The sequence below is a fragment of the Pelophylax lessonae genome (assembly GCF_965119305.1).
Source record: "Pelophylax lessonae genome assembly, chromosome: 12".
In the NCBI taxonomy this organism is placed as follows: Eukaryota; Metazoa; Chordata; class Amphibia; order Anura; family Ranidae; genus Pelophylax; species Pelophylax lessonae.
This window is the reverse complement of record NC_138779.1, coordinates 14,199,939-14,223,603: the sequence shown is the minus strand read 5'-3', so window position 1 is coordinate 14,223,603 and position 23,665 is coordinate 14,199,939. Positions and strand designations below refer to the sequence as shown.

At 48.5% G+C, this 23,665-nt stretch overlaps 1 protein-coding gene across 1 annotated transcript; it reads right to left on the bottom strand.

Annotated features, from left to right (window-relative positions):
• Nucleotides 1-20,023: 20,023 nt before the first annotated feature.
• LOC309567845 (transcription factor HES-5-like) lies at nucleotides 20,024-22,214 on the bottom strand. The gene is made up of 3 exons (XM_082273346.1): nucleotides 22,121-22,214; nucleotides 20,406-20,580; nucleotides 20,024-20,290 (listed from the first exon to the last, which is right to left on the bottom strand). Exons 1-3 carry the CDS (start codon nucleotides 22,175-22,177, stop codon nucleotides 20,103-20,105), a joined length of 420 nt encoding a protein of 139 aa, XP_082129472.1. The 5' UTR covers nucleotides 22,178-22,214; the 3' UTR covers nucleotides 20,024-20,102.
• Between the last annotated feature and the right edge of the window lie 1,451 nt (nucleotides 22,215-23,665).

Here is a 23,665-nt window from a genome sequence, read left to right as displayed (position 1 = left end):
GTGAGGTCCCCCATATAGATCCCCCTTACAGCAGGCCAGGGTGAGGTCTCCCATATAGATCCCCCCTTACAGCAGACCAGGGTGAGGTCCCCCATAGAGATCCCACTTACAGTAGGCCAGGGTGAGGTGAGGTGAGGTCCCGTCCCCCATATAGATCACCCCTTTTACAGTAGGCCAGGGTGAGGGGGATCTATATGGGGGACCCCGGACCTCACCTCACCCTGGCCTGCTGTAAGGGGGAGATCTATATGGGGGACGGGACCTCACCTCACCCTGGCCTGCTGTAAGGGGGGATCTATAAGGGGGACCTGGTCCCCCATATAGATACCCCCTTACAGCAGGCCAGGGTGAGGTCCCCCATATAGATCCCAGGTCCCCCATATAGATCCCCCCTTACAGCAGGCCAGGGTGAGGTGAGGTGAGGTCTGGACCCTGGCCTGCAGTAAGGGGGGGCTCTATATGGGGGACCCCAGACCTAACCTCACCCTGGCCTGCTGGAAGGGGGATCTAAATGGGGGACCTCACGTCACACTGGCCTACTGTAAGGGGGGATCTATATAGGGGATCAGGTCCCCCATATAGATCCCCCTTACAGCAGGCCAGGGTGAGGCGAGGTCCCTTCCCCCATTTAGATCTCCCCCTTACAGCAGGCCAGATTCCCCATAAAATAGATCCCCTTTACATAGTCTTCTCACTCAGTAGTCAGTCAGACAGTCACTAGTGCAGCCAGTAGTACTCCTACCTTTTTTTCACCTGTGTCCCGACTCCCGACCACAGGCTAGGTTTTCCTCCTGCAGCACCACTGTCACCAGGCTCTCTGGCCTCTCACCTGCTTTCTTTGTTGAAATTGCTGACTCCAGTCCTGTGACTCCTGTGACTCCTCCTCGCCGTTCCGGCTTCTTCTACTGCTGGCCTGGTGCCTGGTGGTTCTCTCCTGTGCTGCGCTGGGCGGCCACTGCACGGGTTAGTCCCTCCCCCAGACAGTCGCTTGGCTCTCCACACTCACCGCACGCCTGGCCTGTCTCCCCCCCCACCACTCCACAGTGGGCGATGCCGGATGGATCGGATTCGGGAGCCGAGCGGCCGAGCCGATCTGCCAAGCCGAAGCCAGCCAGCAGTGAGAGTGAGCCAGGGGCACTGCAGAGAGCAGACTCAGCGGGCGGCGGCGGCCAGCCTATGACAGAGTGAGTGACACGACACTGCGGAGCGGATGCGCCCCCCCAAATGTTGCGCCTGGTGCGGCCGGCCCCCCCTGCACCCCCACGCTACGCCACTGGAGGGATCCCCAACAGAAGGAAGGAGATCCTAGACTTCTACAGGCTGCCTTCAGCAGGGTTGGATGGTGCGCCTGTGTCTTCCACCCACATCTAAACGCCGGGGTCCCATGCACTGGGCTAAACACCCACCTGTGCATGAGGACTCACCTTTGAGATATGCCATGATGGACTTAACTTAGAGGAAAATCTATAGAAAGAGAGAAATACAGAGGATGACACTGGTGGCCTCCTTCAAATTTTGCTAGTTGCCTGGCAGACTCTGGCTTCAGTACCTAGAAATGCTGCCCTGGAACAAGAATGAATATTAGGAACGTCCAAGTAATGTCAGACCCCCTGATCTGCATGCTCATTCTGAGTGAGTGAACTATAAAGTACCGAAGCCACTGGATCAGCATGACAGCCTGTTCACAAGGAATGGCTGCCCCCCTACTACTTCATTACAGGTTCCCTTAAAAGTGAACCTTTCTATGACCGTGTGAAAGCTCTGATACCTCGTGATTGGCCCAGTGCTGTCAAATAGGGGCCACAAAGGTGTCCAGACTCCATAGCCCCATGTGTGAGCTCTGAGAGGTCAGTCTAAAGCTGTCACAAGGCTTTTTTTCTTTTTCCCCCTGGACCTAGGGGGAGCGATGGGAACATTTTTCTTTACCCTACATTCAGCCAATCATTAATCAGCTTGTAGCATTGTAATGTGGTCAGGCCAATGAACGGTGATCTGTAAATTGGCTGCTATTGGGCACTGTATACAGTATGATGTGTAGGCCTAATACATAAAAATGGAAAAGCTGAAACATTGTCCACAATAACCATATTATTGGTTTTATCATATGATCTATCTATCTATCTATCTATCTATCTATCTATCTATCTATCTATCTATCTATCTATCTATCTATCTATCTATCTATCTATCTATATCCATCTTTCACAACCTCCCCATGGGGGGCGCTCTGCTGGATGCAGCTGTGTTTATGAGGGATCCTAACCTGAGGAATACATTGTTTCCTGTGGTAGAGAGTAGGGATGATCGAACTTTTGAAAAGTTCGGCTCGACCAGAACACCCGAACTTCACGAAAGTTCGGTTCGGATTTCAGAACCCCATTGAAATCAATGGGACCCGAACTTCTGTAATCAAAAAACACCATTTTTAAGCCCTAAAACCCAATAAATGCCCCTAAAAAGTGCCTAGGGTTCTGGGTCATGCCCCAGGGACTATTAATCACACAAAAAAAAGTTCTTAAAAATTGTCGTTTTTGATAGATAGCCAATTATTGAAAAAATAAAAAAAAAAAAAAAAAAAAGAGATTTCTTTGGATTTAGTGTCTGGGGGGTCTAAAAGTTGTACCTGTGAAGTTTCAGCTCTGTAGCATGTCCAGAACCAGAATTACAGCATACCAAACCTTCAAAAATGACTTTTTTGCTTAACCGCACCTTTCTTTTGCTCCTAATCAACGGCTCAGCCAATGTGTATGATGGGGACATAATGCAGTGCACTGGGAACAAGATTAGAGGTTTTTTTGGAAAAAGGTGCTGTCTCTTTAAATGTGCATATAATTAACGGGTGTATTTCCACAATGGGGCTTTTATTACCAAATGTTTCAAGAAGTCCAAAGATGTATGTAATTGCACTTTATTTCATGTAAAATGGTGTTTGGTGCACTTTAACTTGAAATCTCACAAGAAACAGACATATATGCACGGATACATTGAGGGTTAGGGGTAGGGGCCACAATGTAGTGCAGAGTGAACAAGATTAGAGATGTTTTGGATGAATACTGTTGTCTCTTGACTTTGAATAGAAGTAAAGGATGCTTAAAAATTGGGCATTTGGTGGTGCGGACGATGCCTTGACACCATATCCCTATGAAAGTGCTGGTAATGAAAGCAATAATTGCCTTTGTAAGGAAAAAAATTACAATGATATGCATCTGTGTGACAGGTGCGCAAAAATTGTTGTTTGGGTGTTGGCGGAGCCATACCACTGTAAGCCCAAAGAGCTGGTGTTGAAGAAGGCGTAAAAATTATGAAGGTGTGCACCTGTGGAACAGGTGCGCAAACATGGTAGTTTTGGTGTTGGCGGAGCCTCCCCACCATAACCCCAAAGAGCTGGCTTTGAAGGAGGCCCAAAAATTGTAAAGGTGTGCACCTGTGGAACAGGTTCGCAAACATGGTAGTTTTTGTTTAGCATAGCCTCCCCACCTTAACCCCAAAGAGCTGGTGTTGAAGGAGGCCCAAAAATTGTAAAGGTGTGCACCTGTGGAACAGGTTCGCAAACATGGTAGTTTTTGTTTAGCATAGCCTCCCCACCTTAACCCCAAAGAGCTGGTGTTGAAGGAGGCCCAAAAATTGTAAAGGTGTGCACCTGTGGAACAGGTTCGCAAACATGGTAGTTTTTGTTTAGCATAGCCTCCCCACCTTAACCCCAAAGAGCTGGTGTTGAAGGAGGCCCAAAAATTGTAAAGGTGTGCACCTGTGGAACAGGTTCGCAAACATGGTAGTTTTTGTTTAGCATAGCCTCCCCACCTTAACCCCAAAGAGCTGGTGTTGAAGGAGGCCCAAAAATTGTAAAGGTGTGCACCTGTGGAACAGGTGCGCAAACATTGTCGTTTTTGTTTTAGCATAGCCTCCCCACCTTAACCCCAAAGAGCTGGTGTTGAAGGAGGCCCAAAAATTGTAAAGGTGTGCACCTGTGGAACAGGTTCGCAAACATGGTAGTTTTTGTTTTAGCATAGCCTCCCCACCTTAACCCCAAAGAGCTGGTGTTGAAGGAGGCCCAAAAATTGTAAAGGTGTGCACCTGTGGAACAGGTTCGCAAACATGGTAGTTTTTGTTTAGCATAGCCTCCCCACCTTAACCCCAAAGAGCTGGTGTTGAAGGAGGCCCAAAAATTGTAAAGGTGTGCACCTGTGGAACAGGTTCGCAAACATGGTAGTTTTTGTTTAGCATAGCCTCCCCACCTTAACCCCAAAGAGCTGGTGTTGAAGGAGGCCCAAAAATTGTAAAGGTGTGCACCTGTGGAACAGGTTCGCAAACATGGTAGTTTTTGTTTAGCATAGCCTCCCCACCTTAACCCCAAAGAGCTGGTGTTGAAGGAGGCCCAAAAATTGTAAAGGTGTGCACCTGTGGAACAGGTGCGCAAACATTGTCGTTTTTGTTTTAGCATAGCCTCCCCACCTTAACCCCAAAGAGCTGGTGTTGAAGGAGGCCCAAAAATTGTAAAGGTGTGCACCTGTGGAACAGGTTCGCAAACATGGTAGTTTTTGTTTTAGCATAGCCTCCCCACCTTAACCCCAAAGAGCTGGTGTTGAAGGAGGCCCAAAAATTGTAAAGGTGTGCACCTGTGGAACAGGTTCGCAAACATGGTAGTTTTTGTTTAGCATAGCCTCCCCACCTTAACCCCAAAGAGCTGGTGTTGAAGGAGGCCCAAAAATTGTAAAGGTGTGCACCTGTGGAACAGGTGCGCAAACATTGTCGTTTTTGTTTAGCATAGCCTCCCCACCTTAACCCCAAAGAGCTGGTGTTGAAGGAGGCCCAAAAATTGTAAAGGTGTGCACCTGTGGAACAGGTGCGCAAACATTGTCGTTTTTGTTTTAGCATAGCCTCCCCACCTTAACCCCAAAGAGCTGGCGTTGAAGGAGGCCCAAAAATTGTAAAGGTGTGCACCTGTGGAACAGGTGCGCAAACATTGTCGTTTTTGTTTTAGCATAGCCTCCCCACCTTAACCCCAAAGAGCTGGTGTTGAAGGAGGCCCAAAAAATTGTAAAGGTGTGCACCTGTGGAACAGGTGCGCAAACATTGTCGTTTTTGTTTTAGCATAGCCTCCCCACCTTAACCCCAAAGAGCTGGTGTTGAAGGAGGCCCAAAAATTGTAAAGGTGTGCACCTGTGGAACAGGTGCGCAAACATTGTCGTTTTTGTTTTAGCATAGCCTCCCCACCTTAACCCCAAAGAGCTGGTGTTGAAGGAGGCCCAAAAATTGTAAAGGTGTGCACCTGTGGAACAGGTGCGCAAACATTGTCGTTTTTGTTTTAGCATAGCCTCCCCACCTTAACCCTAAAGAGCTGGTGTTGAAGGAGGCCCAAAAATTGTAAAGGTGTGCACCTGTGGAACAGGTGCGCAAACATTGTCGTTTTTGTCATAACCAAAATGAGGTTCTGTGAACGTAAAGAGAATGAGAGGAGGGTTTGAGGGTGGCACCATGGTCCAGGCTTAAACTGAGGCTCAACTGCCACATCACAACGATAGCCTAGTCTACAAGGTCTGCATCAGGTGCATCAAAGCTTGATATCCACGACTGATTCATCTTAATGAATGTCAAACGGTCGACTGAGTCGGTGGAGAGTCTAGTTCGATGGTCTGTGACGAATCCTCCTGCTGCGCTGAATGCCCGTTCCGATAGGACACTGGAAGCAGGGCAGGCCAACAACTCCATGGCATACTGGGCCAGTTCTGGCCAGTGGTCTAATCTTAAGACCCAGTATGCCAGTGGATCGGATTCGTCACATGAAAAGCCCTCTGTGTCACTTTGTGCCCTCACGTAATCGTCCACCATGTGATGCAGACGCTGTCGATGCGATGTGGCAGCTGAGAGGCCTGGGCGGTGAGGACTAAAAAAAGACCGAAAGGCATCCGTCAACCGCACGCCTTCTCCAACGCTCCTCTCGTGACCACCAGTAGAATCCATGGTAGGTTGTCCCCGCCCCTGCACCCTACGGGAGTCGGGGAACATGTTCACCAGATTCCTCTTGAGACTGTCCTCAAGGGATTTGATCCTGTGGACTCTATGGGTGGATGGGAAAAGCTCCGAGACTTTACACTTGTACCGGGGGTCAAGTAGGGTGGCCAACCAATAGTGGTTAGTCTCTTTAATGGCCTTGATTCTGGGGTCCTTTCGCAGGCTCTGGAGCATGATGTTTCCCATGCGTCGCAAATTAGCGAAGGCCTGAGAAGCTGACTCCTCGGGGTCACTCATAACGACATTATCTTCAACGGGCTCCTCCTCCTCCCAGCCACGTACTACTCCAAAGTGTCCCGAGGGAGTCAAACTAGGCCTTGCAGATTGCCGCATGTCTTCCTCCTCCTCCTCCTCAAACCCTGCAAAAGTTCCCGCAGAATCGTCCTCCTCCTCCTCTTCCACCCCTGGATCCTGCTCGGGCCTCTGGGAGCTAGGCATAATGGGGTCAGGATTCTCAGGATAAAGGGGGCCTTGAGAGGCAAGGAAGTCCTCCTCTTCCTCCTGCTGCTCTGCCTCCAGTGCCCTGTCCATAATGCCACGCAGAGTGTGCTCCAACAAAAACAGTACCGGTAGGGTGTCACTGATGCATGCGCTGTCCCGGCTGACCATCCTTGTGGCCTCCTCAAATGGCGAGAGGACAGCGCATGCATCCTTAATCAAAAGCCACTGCCGTGGTGAAAAGAAGCCCAGGCGCGCAGAGCCAGTGCTGGTGCCGTACTCGCATAGGTATTCATTGAGGGCCCTCTGCTGCGTGTACAGGCGCTGCAGCATAGCCAAGGTGGAGTTCCAGCGGGTGGGCATGTCACAGATGAGGCGGTGTACCGGCAGGTGAAACTCGCGCTGCACTTCGGCCAAACGTGCAGTGGCACTGTACGACCGCCTGAAGTGACTGCACACCCTTCTTGCCATCCTTAGCACATCCTGCATTCCCGGGTACGAGTTCAAAAACCGCTGTACCACGAGATTCAGGACATGCGCCAGGCATGGCACATGGGTTAACTTTCCCTGACGAAGGGCGGCCAGGAGGTTTGACCCATTATCAGTAACCACCATCCCTGGCTGCAGCTGGCGTGGTGTCAACCACCTCTGGGCCTGTGCCTGCAGAGCCCCAAGAATCTGAGGGGCAGTGTGCTGCCTGTCCCCTAGACACACAAGCTGCAGCACTGCGTGACACCTTTTGGCCTGAGACATAGAATAGCCCTTTGAACGTTTACGTGGTATCTCATCATATTCAAAGGACCATTCTGCAGAGGAGGGCATGGAGGAGGTAGAGGAGGAGGAGCAGGAGGGGGTAGAAGTGATCGATCTACCCGGATCAGCGACACCACCAGCTGTTTGCAGACGTGGGGGCAACACTGGCTGCAGCACCGAGCCCTGGCTACAATCCCTTCCACTGGCAAGCAGTGTCACCCAGTGAGCAGTGACAGAAATGTACCGTCCCTGCCCATGTTTGCTTGACCAAGTGTCAGCCGTCAAGTGTATCTTACGGCTGACTGACTTGGCCAGGGATGACACTACATTGCCGGGGGCGTGGCTAGGTCATGGCGGTGTGAGGACGTTTTCTTATGGTGCTCCCGCTCCCTGGCCTCCCTGATCGGCTTTAAATGCACATTTGCCGGCTGTCATGAGCTCTTACAAACGGAGGAAGACTAAATCTGCCAAACCTGCTCCCCGGGTGACTTCCTCGGCCCCGATCCGTCCGTTTTTTCAGGAATCACCGGCTCCGGCACTCCGGGCGCTCGCACGGAGTCCACGTGGGGACTCCGATCCGGCCGCTGCCTCTTCATCCCCGGCTCCCTCGCATTCCATGGCCTCCCCGACTCCTCCGCGGATGTCCCAGTCCTCTCTTACCGGGGACTCAGGGGAGGACAGAGACATTTGGACGTTGCTGCGATCCCTCCCCACCAAAATGGACATGGAGGCCCTGGTGGCTCAGGTCACGGAACAACACCGGAGGGACTTCCAGGCTCTGTCGGGAGAGGTGACCCAGGTGAAGGAGCGGGTGGCGTCTGGGGAGTCCGCTATTGGTGATCTACAGGCTCGGGTGACCCAACTGGAGCGGACCCAGGCGGCCCACACGGACATTCTTGCAGAGCACCAGCTTGCTATGGAGGACATTGAAAATCGGAGCCGTCTGAATAATCTGCGGCTCCGCGGACTTCCTGAAGCTACGAGTCACGGGGACCTGCTTGAGACGGTCCGGGCCATACTTACCAGGATACTCCCGTCGGAGCCCCCGGTGGTGTTGGAGTTTGACCGGATTCATCGGGCCCTAGGCCCCAAGCCGCAGGATGCTGATAGGCCCAGAGACGTGATTTGCCGCCTTCACCGTTATGCGGTCAAGGAGCAGGTACTGAGAGCTGCTTGGACGGCGGGCCCTCTGGACTTCGATGGGGCTACGATCCATATATTCCCAGATGTCTCGCGGGGGACCCTGACACGTAGGGCTATGCTAAAGCCCCTCCTGGAACGTCTCCGTGGTCAAGACGCTACCTATAGATGGGGCTTCCCCCTTCAGCTGGTAGTCCGCAGAAATGGATCGACATTTGTCCTTCGTAGGCACTCTGATCTCCAGGCTCTATTCCGGTTTGCAGATTTGACTCCGATGGCGATCCCGGACTGGTTGGCGAGGCTCCCGGAGCGGGACGCTCGGTACCCTGGTGGTGGGCCGTCGCGGTCGGGTTCCGCTGGTCGGCGCCGTCAGCGCCGTGCCCCCGGGCTGGGCTCGTCCACCTTTTCAGTGGCCTCCCCGGAGGACTAAACCCGGACTGCCTTGGAACTGTGAGTAACCTTCTGGCCCCCTCCCTTGTTCCCAACGATCTCCCCTCCAGTTCCCCCGCTTCTGCCCCCGCTTCTGACTGAGCCGCTATGTTTCCCTTGCTTGGCCCTACCCGATGTCCGCAATGGTTCTGACTACACCCCCTCATGGGCCCTGTGGACTCATCCCGTGTTCTTCTCCCCTGTCCTTACTGGGCGGGTGCCCTGTTCCGCTACCCTGGCGGCCCCCTTCTCAGGACTGGAACTACGGCCCTCGCATCGCCCCGGGTGCTGCAGTGGGAGCTCCCGCCGCATTTGGCTACACGGGTGCCCTGCTGGAGTGCGCTGTGTGATGGAAGAAGTTGCCCCTGCCGGCTGGCGAGATGCTTGCATGCCTCTACCTGTGTCTTATGCTATTATACCATTTGTAATGTGATTACTGCATGTGGCTCAACATATACAGTATATTGATGGCTCGGGGTGTGCTCGTGGGGTTTCCCCCTAGTTTCCTTCCCGGCGGTGCCATGGCCGGACTGGGCCGGTAACGGGTGGTGGATTAGACGGGGTGCTGCTCTCCTATCCATGATGGATGGTGCTGCATGTTTAGCTGGGGGTCTATGGTTCCCCTTTAGTTCCTACATGGCGCCGCCTACTTACCCCCCGTCCCCCCTTCTCCTTCTTGCCCCCCCTTCCCTCCCCCACCATTTCCCCTTGCCCTCCCCTTCCCCCTCCTCTCCCACCCTCCCTTTTCCCCTCTTCCCCCTCCTCCCTTCCCCCCTTCGCTTCCCCTTCCCCCCCCTTTCCCCTCCATTTCCCCCTTTTCCCCTCCCCTTCCTCTTCTCCCCCCTCCCTCCCGCCCCCCCTCCCCCCTCCCCCTCTCCCCCCTTCCCCCTGTCCCCCCCTCCCCCTCTCCCCTCCCTTCCCCTCTCCCCCCTTCCCCCTCTCCCCCCCTCCCCCTCTCCCTTCCCTCCCCTCTCCCCTCCCTTCCCCTTTTTCTCTCCCCTCCCTTCCCCTCTCCCTATGCCTCGTTTTCCCCTTTTTCTCCCCCTTTCTTCTTACCCCCCCCCCCCAGGGTGTGGTGTTATCTGTGAGGGGTGGTGGGGTGCTCCCCCCTTCTCTCCGATGCCACTGATCCAGAGGGAGACGTCCGGGCGGAAGGCGAGCGCAGACGAGTTTCTGCCTTGCGTACCAAGGGAATGGATGATTTTGCTCTTTGCGGGGGGCGGGGGGAGGGTTTCCTCTCCTGTTCTGGGGCTCAGACTGTTGCACTATGTTACTAATTTTTGTGGTTTTTTTTTACACTTGGGCTGTTGGTATTTATAGCTGGTTGTTAATGCATGTTATTATGATATCTGTGGGCCGGTTTGGGGGGCCGGGGAGCGGTCACCTTCCTCTCTCGGTTAGTGGCTCTCCTCGTTCCCCACATAGGGTGATCCCTGGGTACCTGTCCATTATCCCCTGCCTGCGGGGGTGGTGGGCTGGGCTCTTGGGTCCTTTGAGATTTACTTCTCTCTTGTGCTTCGGCACCTTAGTATTTTGTAGTTAGGCGCGTGTGTTGCGCCCTTTTTCTTTTCTCTTTATCTCCTTTTTCCCTTCACCTTTTCCTTCCCCCCTATTTCCCTACTGCTCTCCCCTCCCCCCCCCTTTTTTTTTTTTTTTTTTTTTTTTTTTTTTTTCCTTTCTCCCTCTCCCCCCTCTCCTTACCTCTCCCTCCTCCCCTCCTCTGGGTCTTTCGTTTTTGACCGGTGGGCTGGACCCGTTGGTTGGGGGAGATATGGCCGCCCCCCGCCCTGACCCGATCCGTTTGGTCTCCTTAAATGCGAAGGGGCTCAATACCCCTGAGAAGCGCTCCATTGTTCTGTCGGAACTCCATCGTCTCCGTGCTCATGTTGGTTTTCTGCAGGAAACGCATTTCAAGTTGGGCAAGATCCCCAAATTGGGAAACAGGCGTTTTCCTACGGTCTACCATGGCTGCTCCTCTGATTCCAAGACGAAAGGGGTTAGCATCTTGATTCATTGTAATGCTCCTTGGAAGCTCTCGGATGTGTGGAATGACGAGTCTGGCAGGGCCCTTTTTGTGAAGGGCCAGTTGGGGTCCATCCCTGTTACCTTGGTGAATCTCTACCTGCCCAATACGAACCAAATTTCCTATATGGACTCAGTACTTTCTAAGCTGGCAGACTTCGCTACGGGACAGATTCTTATGGGTGGGGATTTTAATTTGGCTCTGGAACCACTGGTGGACACCTCTAGGGGCTCCTCCCAGCTGTCCTATGCTGCTCTGCGTCGCTTCAAGCAGTTGATTCATGCTTTTCGCCTGGTAGATCCGTGGCGGGTTCTTCATCCCCGGGATAGGGATTATACTTTCTTCTCCCCCCCGCACGACTCATATTCGCGTATTGACTTTTTTCTGTTGCCACAGTCCTTGCTGTCCAGGGTCTCCGCTGCCTCCATTGGTTCTATTGCCATTTCAGACCACGCTCCCGTTCTCCTCGACTTGGACCTGCGTTCCCCTGAGCTGTCACAGTGGCAGTGGAGGCTTAATGACACCCTTCTCCAGGATCCTGCTATTCTGGGGGAACTCGGTACGGAATTGAGGAACTTTTTCGCATCCAATGCCACGACTGACAGCTCACCCATGATGGTCTGGGAGGCCCATAAGAGCTATATGCGCGGGGTCCTGATCAAGCTCGGGTCGCGGAGAAAGAAGGAAAGGAGTGCCCAGATGTCTGCCCTCCTGGCGAAAATTGGCAACCTAGAGAGGGTTCACAAACGGTCGCAAGCAATTACTGTCCTCCAGGAGCTCATTGTTCTTCGCGATCAGCTCCGTGATCTGGTCCTCTTCCAGGCCAAGGCCACCCTGGCTAAATGTCGCCGAGCTTTTTATGAGCACGGGGACAAGTGTGGGAAATTACTGGCCAGAGCGCTGCGACAGCAGAGATCTAGGGCGTTTATCCCAGAGATCTCTACCTCTGCTGGCCGTACGGTCCAGTCAACGACGGCCATAGCTGAGGCTTTTCGCCTGTACTATTCCTCCTTGTACAATCTGTCCTCTGACCCCTCGCCGACATCACGTGACGCTAGGATCCGGGAGATTCGATCGTATCTCTCGGCCTCCGGCCTCCCCACCCTTTCTCCGGAGGATGTGGAGGAGTTGGACGCACCTCTACGCTCGGGTGAACTCACTGCAGCCCTGGGGGGCATGCAACCAGGGAAAGCGCCTGGTCCGGATGGGTACACCCTTGCGTACTACAAGTGCTTTGCAGAGGTCCTTTCGCCACATTTTTTATCCGCATACAATGCGGCTGGCGAGTTGGCGACCCTGCCGGTGGATTCCTTGCGCGCTCATATCACCGTCTTAGCCAAGGAGGGCAAAGACCCGCTGCTGTGTGCTAGCTACAGGCCGATTTCCCTTCTAAATATCGACCTGAAACTCTTCACCAAAATCCTAGCTTCCAGACTGGCTCCCCTGCTCCCGAGCTTGATCCACGATGATCAAGTGGGTTTTGTTACTGCCCGGGAGGCTAGGGATAATACCGCCAAGGCTATTGACCTCATCCATTATGCTAATAGCCGCCGAATCCCAATGCTGGTCCTGTCGACGGACGCCGAAAAGGCGTTCGATCGGGTGAACTGGGACTTTCTTCTGGCTACCATGGCACATGTGGGCCTGGGGAGGCGCCAGTTGTCCTGGATCAAGGCCATCTATTCCAGGCCCTCGGCTAGGGTGAAGGTCAATGGGTCTCTTTCGGACTCCCTCGACATAGCAAATGGCACTCGTCAGGGGTGCCCACTTTCGCCGTTGATTTTTGTTCTCGCTCTGGAACCTTTTTTGAGGACTGTGAGGGCAAATGTGGATGTGGCCGGACTATCGGTGAGTGCAAGTGAGTCGCCTAAAGTGGCGGCATACGCGGATGATCTTCTCTTCTTCCTGACGCGACCTCTCACTTCCCTTCCGAATCTCTTGCGGGAATTTCGGGTTTATGAGTCATTGTCGTTTTACAAAATCAACCAATCGAAGTCTGAGGCACTAGCGGTGGGTCTGCCGACTTCTCTGTCGGCTCTACTGAAAGCGGACTTTCCCTTTAAATGGGGCCTGTCTCACATTAAGTACCTGGGGATATCTCTCCCGAGTTGCCCGGAGAAAGTCTTCGACTGTAATTTCCCGCCTCTTTTGACTCGTATGAAGCAGGACCTGGAGGGGTGGCGCCAAGGGACTTTTTCCTGGTTTGGACGTTGCAATATCATTAAGATGAACATCATGCCCCGCCTCTTGTATGTGCTTCAGGCACTGCCCATTAAGGTTCCGTCCTCCTTCCTCAGAAGGGTGAACAGGGTGTTTCGGGAGTTCCTGTGGCGTAGGGGCTCCCCCCGCTTAGCGCTGCGGGTGCTCCGGCTGCCTAAATTGAGTGGGGGAATGGCGATGCCTGACGCAGTCCTCTACTATGAGGCGTGTCATCTTTCTCGCATAGTCGACTGGTACCGCCATGGTCCCATGAAGCAATGGGTCCGACTTGAACGTATGTCCGTACGGACTCCCCTGGAATCCGCTCTCTGGAGCTCGGACCCTGTTCCCAGGGAATTGGATGCCCATCCGACCATAGGATCCACGCTGGCGGTGGGTAGACGCCTGTGCCACAATGGCCAATTGGCGCCCTTTCCTTCGCCTCTCCTCCCAGTGATTGATAACCCGGCCTTCGGGCCCGGGGTAGATCAGCCCGGTTTTAGGTCTTTAAAGACCGCTGGGATTTACCAGGCCCGGCACTTTGTGAGGGATGGGGCTTGGATCTCGCGCTCTCACGTGAATACCACGGCGCCCTTTGCCTCCCTGTCCTTTTGGCAACGGATCCAGCTTATTCATTTTCTACAAGCTCTTCCTTCGGCGTCTCTGTTTTCGAGACGCCTCACATACTTTGAAGATTTGTGCTCTGACACCTCCCCTCTTCGCCACACGGTCTCTCTGGTCTACCGGGCACTGGCCTCACCGGACGAATCTTACCGTCCCCCATTTATTGCCAAATGGGAAAGAGACCTGAATGTATCTTTTACGGACCATCAGGTTGAGAGAATTTTATTTTTCACTTACAAGACCTCCCGCTGCTCGCGGTATCAGGAGGTGGGCTACAAGTGCTTAACCCGCTGGCACTATACCCCAGTTAGACTTCATCGAATGTTTCCGGCCTGCCCGGATGTCTGTTGGCGATGTGGGGAGGAGGTTGGCACCTACCTACACGTTTTCTGGTCATGTTCCAGATTACAATCTTTCTGGTCGGAGGTCTTACGAATTGCTAGGAAATTCACAGACCATTCCCTCACCTTGGACCCGGCCCTCTTCCTCCTTCATCACCATGAATATCCGAGAGCGTCCTATCGGAAATCAATTCTACCACTTCTGTTCACGGCAGCTAAAAGCTGCATCCCTCCGCTCTGGAAGCAGACGCAGCCTCCTACGGTAGCTATGTGGCTCCGCAAGGTTTCTTGCCTTAATGAGATGGAAGATCTAGTAGCCACTGAGCACGGTTCACGAGACAAGTTCCTGAAACGCTGGTTCTACTGGCATGAATTTAAATATACTTCAGAATACACGGAGTTGATTTCCTGCTGATGGTTGATGGGCGGGGGCCGGCCGGCCGCCCCCCACCCCCCTCTTTGGTTCTTCCCTGACCCCTTCCTCTCTCACCCTGGTCCCCTTCCTCCCCCTCTTTCTTTCTTTGTCTACTTTCCATAGCTCCTTCTTCTCTATCTAGGCTATAGACATACTGTCTATAGGTGTTTTCATCCTCTGTACCGTTTCTGGGCATTAGCTATTCTACTACGGGCTCCCTGTAAGGTCGTTCAGTCGGTTTCCAGGAGTAACGCAGTGCGACGCCCCTTTGGGGGAAGTAATGCCAGTGGACCCTCGGGTGTTTGCCGCGGCATTCTGGGGCGCTTAGGGGGGGCCTCCCTTCCCCGGTAGCCGGCCATGAGATGGATGCCGGTGGGGGGGGGGGGGGGTCTACCTGAAGGTGTCCTGAGATTTTCTCTGTTCGCTATTCGGTTCTAGAAGTTTAGACCGTGGGCTTCACGGAGGGTTTACATTCTGTTTCTGATGTGCTCTATGGGCGACTTAGTGTTACGTTAAAAGTTTCGGAATGCTGCCTGTATTGTTTATAATTTGTTATCTGCTCACCACACCTGAAATTTGATTGTACCTGTTGTTGGTATATGGTATGCTTGGATGTTCTCCTTCTAATAAAGAAAAATTTGGAGACACTACATTGCCTTCCACATGTTGGTATAGGGATGGCAGGGCCTTACGGGAAAAGTAATGCCGACTTGGCACCTGCCACTGTGGAACTGCACATTTTGCGAAGTCACGGAAGGGAGCAGACTCTACCAGGTTAAATGGTAATAGTTGCAGAGCCAGTAGTTTAGCCAAACTACTGTTTAGACGCTGGGCATGTGGGTGGCGGGGAGTATACATTTTTTTTCGTTCCAGCATGTGTGGAATCGAAATTTGGCGTCTAGATGATACAGCTGGTGGTGTGCTGGAGGTAGATGCGACACTGCCTGCTATATCATCATCCCTGCCAGTGGAGGCTGCCAACAGGTGACGAGTGACTATAGCAGGGCCAGGAACAGACTGATGTGCAGGTGGAGCAGGTGGAGCAGATGGAGCATGAGGAGGAGCGCGAGGAGAACTAGGAGGCCGACTGACCAATCTTTGGCCCTTTTGTGGGTTCTTTAAATGCTCCTGCCAACGGGCCGAGTGGTGGGTTGTCAAATGCCTGTTTAGGCAGCTTGTACCCAGGTGGTTGACATTTTTGCCACGTTTTATACCCTTCTTACAAATCTTGCAGATCGCAACTGTTTTATCTGCATGGGATGTCTCAAAAAAGGCCCAGCAAGATGAGGTGTGTATAGTGGCCCGGGAGACAACAGGTGCGGCCTTAGATGGAGTAGGCCGTCTGCTCTCCCCTCTTGCTTGCTCTGCCTCCTCCTCAACCTCAGACCCAACATCTGACTCCATCAAAGACTGAGCATCAGGCCTGGCCTGGGAGACAACAGGTGCGGCCTTAGATGGAGCGGGCCGTCTGCTCTCCCCTCTTGTTTGCTCTGCCTCCTCCTCAACCTCAGACCCAACATCTGATTCTATCAAAGACTGAGCATCAGGCCTGGCCTGGGAGACAACAGGTGCGGCCTTAGATGGAGCGGGCCGTCTGCTCTCCCCTCTTGTTTGCTCTGCCTCCTCCTCAAACTCAGACCCAACATCAGACTCCATAAAGGACTGAGCATCAGGCTGGAGTAGATGGCCGACACTGTGGTCAAACAGCTCAGCTGACTCCTCTGCCATGTCTGAAATTGGGTCTAAGGGAGGACATGAGGTGGACATGGACTCATCTGTATTTGTTCTGACAACTGCAGAAGACTGACCACTTTTCTCTGCCTGGGTCACTGTAGTTGCAGATGATGCCGATGATGAGGGTTTGTTCATATAGTCCACCACCTCCTGTACATACTGTGGACGTATAGCTTGGCCACTGCCGGAGAACAATCCAAATGGTGGCCTGGCTGAGGACTGACCACCACGTCCACCCCTGCCTCTAGACACCCTAGAAGCTGTGCCCCTTTCCGCAGCAGGGCCACGTATGCCTTTTCTTGGTCTACCAGGCATATTTGTCACTGATGCGTTGGCAACTGTGTGCGGTGAAAAACGCACACTGCTATGCGACCCACAGTTGTCGCTGGATACAGCACAGCAGTTGCGGTTCACGCACAGTAGCAAAGCCTTTTGCACAGTGGACCTAACGCTTTGAACAACAGGCGTTAGGTTGTCACTGATGCGTTGGCAACTGTGTGCGGTGAAAAACGCACACTGCTATGCGACCCACAGTTGTCGCTGGATACAGCACAGCAGTTGCGTGTCACGCACAGTTGCAAAGGCTTTTGTACAGTGCACCTAACGCTTTGAACAACAGGCGTTAAGTTGTCACTGATGCGTTGGCAACTGTGTGCGGTGAAAAACGCACACTGCTATGCGACCCACAGTTGTCGCTGGATACAGCACAGCAGTTGCGGTTCACGCACAGTAGCAAAGCCTTTTGCACAGTGGACCTAACGCTTTGAACAACAGGCGTTAGGTTGTCACTGATGCGTTGGCAACTGTGTGCGGTGAAAAACGCACACTGCTATGCGACCCACAGTTGTCGCTGGATACAGCACAGCAGTTGCGTGTCACGCACAGTTGCAAAGGCTTTTGTACAGTGCACCTAACGCTTTGAACAACAGGCGTTAAGTTGTCACTGTATTTTGCTGCCTAGCAAGCACGTATACCTGCTGTGATACAGCAGCACTGTGCCACGTGCTCACTAAACAGAACCCTCACACTTTCCCTACAGAAACTAAATTTTCAAATCTAACTAATGTAGTACAAAGTTCCCTAACTACACTAGATATCCCTTTCCACTAAATAGAAAGCTCCATACAGCAGAAGACTGACACTGTCCCTTAAGTTTTTTTTTTTTTTTTTTTTTTTTTTTTTTTAACTCTAAGAACCAGCACAATCGCTGTATCTAACTACACTGGCTGTAAGCTAAATACAATTCTGCTATATGGAGCTTTAGAACCACTCGATATGTAGGAAATGTAGTGTAGCAAGCAGGAGTCAGACAGAACTGCTTCAACTCTCTTCAACAGGCTCTGGATAACTGTGCTAGGGGTTAGGCGGGGCCATCTTATATAGTGTGGGGCGTATTCACTCCTGATTGGCCTCTGGTCCCCGTAGTCACTCCAATCACGTTCCTAGGAGACTCCTGCCCCCTCATTGGCTTTTGCAGACGTTTCTGGGCCAATCACGGGCTTTTAAAGCCCAGTTCCTGTCCCAGTGCATTTTGGGCGGTTCTGGTGGCCGAATACCGAACTTTTGCCGCAAAAAGTTCGGTATTCGGCCGAATATCGAACATCCAATGTTCGGGTCGAACCGATGGTCGACCCGAACCGTTCGATCATCCCTAGTAGAGAGTGTGATCCGATTATCCTGAATGGAGGATTGTGTCTATCTTCCTTCATAAGCTGTGAATTTATTATGATAGATAGATAGATAGATAGATAGATAGATAGATAGATAGATAGATAGATAGATAGATAGATAGATAGATAGATAGATAGATAGATAGATAGATAGATAGATAGATAGATAGATAGATAGATAGGTAGATAGAGGTCCTGATTCCTATATATACAGTATATCTTTATAATCACTAGCGGGTCACCAGCAGGAGAAAGGAGGTCCTGATTCCTCTATATAGATCTTTATATCAATAGAGGGGTCACCAGCAGGAGGAAGGAGGTCCTGATCCCTCTACGTAGATCTTTATATCACTAGAGGGGTCACCAGCAGAAGAAAGGAGGTCCTGATTCCTCTATATAGATCTTTATATCACTAGAGGGGTCACCAGCAGAAGAAAGGAGGTCCTGATTCCTCTATATAGATCTTTATATCACTAGAGGGGTCACCAGCAGGAGGAAGGAGGTCCTGATCCCTCTATGTAGATCTTTATATCACTAGAGGGGTCACCAGCAGGAGGAAGGAGGTCCTGATTCCTCTATATAGATCTTTATATCACTAGAGGGATCCCCAACAGGAGGAAGGAGGTCCTGATTCCTCTATGTACAGTATATCTTTATAATCACTAAAGTGGTCACCAGCAGGAGGAAGGAGGTCCTGGTTCCTCTATATAGATCCTTATATCACTTATATCACTAGAGAGGTCACCAGCAGGAGAAAGGAGGTCCTGAGTCCTCTATGCACAGTATATCTTTATAATCACAAATTGTAAACACGTATATCTCCAACCATGTCATTTACACATGGATTTCCCCCGTGAAAAATCTTCCACCACCAATTGTAATGTCCACCACCAAGACAGGATGACATGCTTACCAGAAATATAGACCTCAATGGGTCCACAGCGCTTAGGGTTTAAAACCCAACCAAGGCCTTTATCTCCGAAGGAACACAAGGATGGGGAGTGTCACCCTTCGAAAGGCTACCAAGCTGGATTAATGGTTGGAGGTATACAGAGGGGAGAGTCCTTATATGCCTTCAGAGATAAAGGCCTTGGTTGGGTTTCAACCCTTAGCGCTGTGGACCCATTGAGGTCTATATTTTTGGTAAGCAGGTCATCCTGTCTTGGTGGTGGACAATACATTACAATTGGTGGTGGAAGATTTTTCACGGGGGAAATCCATGTGTAAATGACATGGTTGGAGATATACGTGTTTACACTTTGTTGGACTTGCACAGGTGTTCACACTAATCATGCTAATTGATCACTTTTTTGTTTTATAATGTCACTAATTATGTTTTCATGTCAAAAATATTTTTAGTCTATGCTATTTTCACTTTATGTTCAATTCTTGTATAAAGCGCAACTTAGAATTTTTTTTATATAAATAGATATCCACCAATTAAATCCTTTGTGTCCCTGTATTTAAACCCAACCATCAGTTCTAATAATTGTAGAAATATTTATATATGATATAAAAGACAAACTGGCAGAGATTTTGGTTGATTTTTTTATTTTTCCTGTGTGACGCACACACAGCTGAATGTCAGTTTGCAGCACATCATTATATCTGACTCATGTACAATACACATGACAGTGAGCTTTGTATTCATAAATTTTATTTCTCAGAAATTGCAGATTATTTCACTCGGAAACATTTATTTTATTTTATACTGACTCCTCCAAACAGAAGAACATTCCCAGTCATACCCAGATACTGGGAAAAATCATCTAGACAAGAACAGTTAGTCATGACGCTGACCAACATAAAAGCATTTAATGCTGAAAAAATAACTCCATGAAAATAGAATATGTAAAGAAAATACATAAAATTATCTTTCAATAAAAGAAACATTATCCCTGGGTGTAGAGCATTGCATAATCAACCCAGGGAAGTGTTCAGCTCTTTTTGCTAAACATTAATAAAATGCAAATATTACCATAACACAATATATATATATTATATATATAAACCTTTTTTTATACAAGGCATAGCATATACTACTACATGCCTTGTACTATATAAAACCTTCTATACACATCACATAGACTCTATGCATCTTAACATCACATACATTCCTCTTAAATCAGAAGAATTCAAATATTGTTTCCTAAATCAAGGAAAACCAAAGATCTTTCTATGAGAAAGGATTGGATAAGAACAGATTTGCAAAGCATCACGCCTAGGCTGGCAAGAGATTAGCGCAAAGGATTCTGGGAACTCCCAGAATGCAATAACTAAAGTCCATTTGTGGGGCTTCCATTGATCAGTGTCTTGGGTCTCCTTCACCAGGGTCTCCAGAGGGTTTTGCTTTGACTGAGCTGACCTGGGGCTTTCGATGTCAAAGCGTTGGGCAGTTCATAAATGGAAGGATGACCACTGAAATGTCTGGTCAGCTTGTCCTGAGGATTATCCGCCACCAAGTAACATGCAGGGGTGGAGTAGCCATCTCTATGGGCTTGGCTGGAGGCATCTGGAATAGACAAGACACATGTCAGTTATATGAAGTCCACTGTCACCTTCTACAATCCCCAATCCTAACATCTCTCAGCAAGAATCATTAAATCAAGAACAAGGGGGGCACTTACTTTTCTCAGCCATGTGCTGCTGTAAGAAGTTGACCGTCATCTCCAGTATGTCGGCCTTCTCTGGTTTGGAGGGCAGTTGATGTTTCTGGAACTCTTTCTCCAGTAGGAGACGCAGTTGCTCGATGCTGCTGTTAATGCGATCTCTTCTCATTTTCTCAATGGCGGGCTTCCTCAGCTGCACAAAATAAGATTTGGGATGGTTAGTACCTCTGTTATCACCAGTAGAGTCTATAGAAATCTAACATTGATTGACTGATACAAAGATTATAACCTATAGAGTTGAAGAGTATACCTTAATAAATACAAAACGTGAATCCCATATAGATAAAATGTATCCCTTTATAAATACGAAACGTGAATCCCATATAGATAAAAATGTATCCCTTTATAAATATGAAACGTGAATCCCATATAGATAAAATGTATCCCTTTATAAATACGAAACGTGAATCCCATATAGATAAAATGTATCCCTTTATAAATACGAAACGTGAATCCCATATAGATAAAATATATCCCTTTATAAATATGAAATGTGAATCCCATATAGATAAAATGTATCCCTTTATAAATACGAAACGTGAATCCCATATAGATAAAATGTATCCCTTTATAAATACGAAACGTGAATCCCATATAGATAAAATATATCCCTTTATAAATATGAAATGTGAATCCCATATAGATAAAATGTATCCCTTTATAAATACGAAACGTGAATCCCATATAGATAAAATGTATCTCTTAATAAATACAAAATATGAATCCTATATAGATAAAATGTCCCCCTTATTAAATACAAATTTTAACAGTTTATATAAAAGAACTGTCTCCTGTAATATGGAATATTTAGCAGCTTCAAAGGTTCTGAAGATATGATTAGTTAATTAAAAAAATAAATGAAAAAATCAGATAACCAAGATCTTATAAAAAAAAAATAGATAAAATGTCCCCCTTAATAAATACAAATTTTAACAGTTTATATAAAAGAACTGTCTCCTGCAATATGGAATGTTTAGCAGCTTTAAAGGTTCTGAAGATAGGATTAGTTAATTTTTAAAAAAAAATGAATAACTGTACTAAAAAAAAAAAAAAAAAATGTAAAAAAAATAAAAAAATAATTTAAAATATTATTATTTTTTTTTTTTTTTTTTTTTTACAGTTTATATAAAAGAACTGTCTCCTGCAATATGGAATGTTTAGCAGCTTCAAAGGTTCTGAAGATAGGATTAGTTAATTAAAAAAAATTATTGTAATAACCAAGATCTTATAAAAAAAATAAAAAAAAGATAAAATGTCCCCTTAATAAATACAAATTTTAAAAGTTTATATAAAAGAATTGTCTCCTGCAATGTGGAATGTTTTGCAGCTTCAAAGGTTCTGAAGATAGGATTAGTGAATTAAAAAAAAAAAATGAATAAATGTATTAAAAAAATGTAAAAGAAAATAAAAAATCATTAAAAATCTTATTTATTTTTTTACATAAAAAATGTAAAAAAATAAATAAAAAAACAAAATGTAAAGAAAAAGAAATGTATAAAAAAAAATGTGATTGCAAAAGGGGAAATACACTTTAATGCAACCAAAGCAATGATACATGATGACAGATGGGGGTCTAATATTTTGCCACATTTGCACACTGCTATATCAAAGCTACAATTAAATACATACTAATGCAATGGAAATAGGAAGCTGGCACTAGAGGGAAATCTCACCTTTCGGAGCCCATTGGCCTCTTGATGATCCAATGTCCTCATACTGCAGGGTGCCATGTTGGTGGAGCTGGTAGCAGTCAGGAAGAGGTGTGCTAGGGGAACCAGTTTCTGTGTGTCTGCTGGTGATCAGACCACCCCTCTATATATACCCCTCTCTCTGCATAACAATGTATGGAGAGCTGGCTTGGAAGAGGTTCCCACACTCAGCAGCCAATCACAGAGCGGCGGGGACAATGGAAGTGTGTCATCTGAAGCTGGAGCAGAGCATCTGGAGCTGGTATTGTGTGGAAAGACATGAAAGTGTGGGAAAGACACACACCATAAAATCCCCTGGCTACATCTGCTGCGGTTGCACTAAACACTGACTCTAATAATGACATTGATACCATAAACACCGGTAAGCAGCATATTGTACCAGGCAGAAGACATGGGAAAGCTACACCTCCCTCCAATGCAATCAATATTCATTAATGGGGATGCATTAAAAATGTTCACTGTTATCTGGTACACACAAATAATTAATATGCAATAAAGACAGGTTTTGAATTACTGTAAACAATAAAATGGTAGTTTGAAAAGATTGATATTTTTAAATTACGAGTTATCCAATAACAAGTATCAATTAAATGCCACAGTTTCCAAAATTGATAATGATTTGATGCCAAATTCAGCCTTGTTTTTTGTAGAAATGTTCAATTTAAGAATATATAAATATTTATATTCTTAAATTGAACCTACATAAATAAAACAATGCTGAATTTGGCATCAAATCATTATTATTTATATATTATATATACTTAATTATTATTAATTTATAATTATAAATTTAAATTATATAAATTACACACACACACACACACACACATATATATATATATATTAAAAAAAAAAACGTATTGCTGCAATCCCTTTGAATTTCTTTCTATATATGGCCTGATTGCTTGCACTCACTTCTATCACCGTTGTGCACCTCGCCCCTTGGTGAGTATACCTGTGCATATATATATATATATATATATATATATATATATATATATTAGATTATAACCTCGCAGGAGCAGGGCCCTCCTAACCCTCTTGTATTGAATTGTATTGCTGCTGTATAATAATCCTGTATAATAATAATATTATAATATATAAATACGGTATATATATATATATATTAGGGATAGACCGATATGGTTTTTTCAGGGCCGATACCGATACTGATATTTTGGTCACAACATATCGATATTGGCCGATTTGGGCCGATATTTTGTTATCATGTTAATTTTTGTTTAATGCTTAATGGCTGCCACCCTGTGGTGGATGGCTTGCTGGCACCCTGTGGTGGATGGCTTCCTGGCACCCTGTGGTGGATGGCTTCCTGGCACCCTGTGGTGAATGGCTTCATGGCACCCTGTGGTGGATGGCTTCCTGGCACCCTGTGGTGGATGGTTGGCTGGTTGGCATCCTGTGGTGGGTGGCTGGCCGGCACCCTGTGGTGGATGGCTGGCTGTCTGGCACATTGTGGGGGGTGGCTGGCTGGCTGGCACCCTGTGGTGG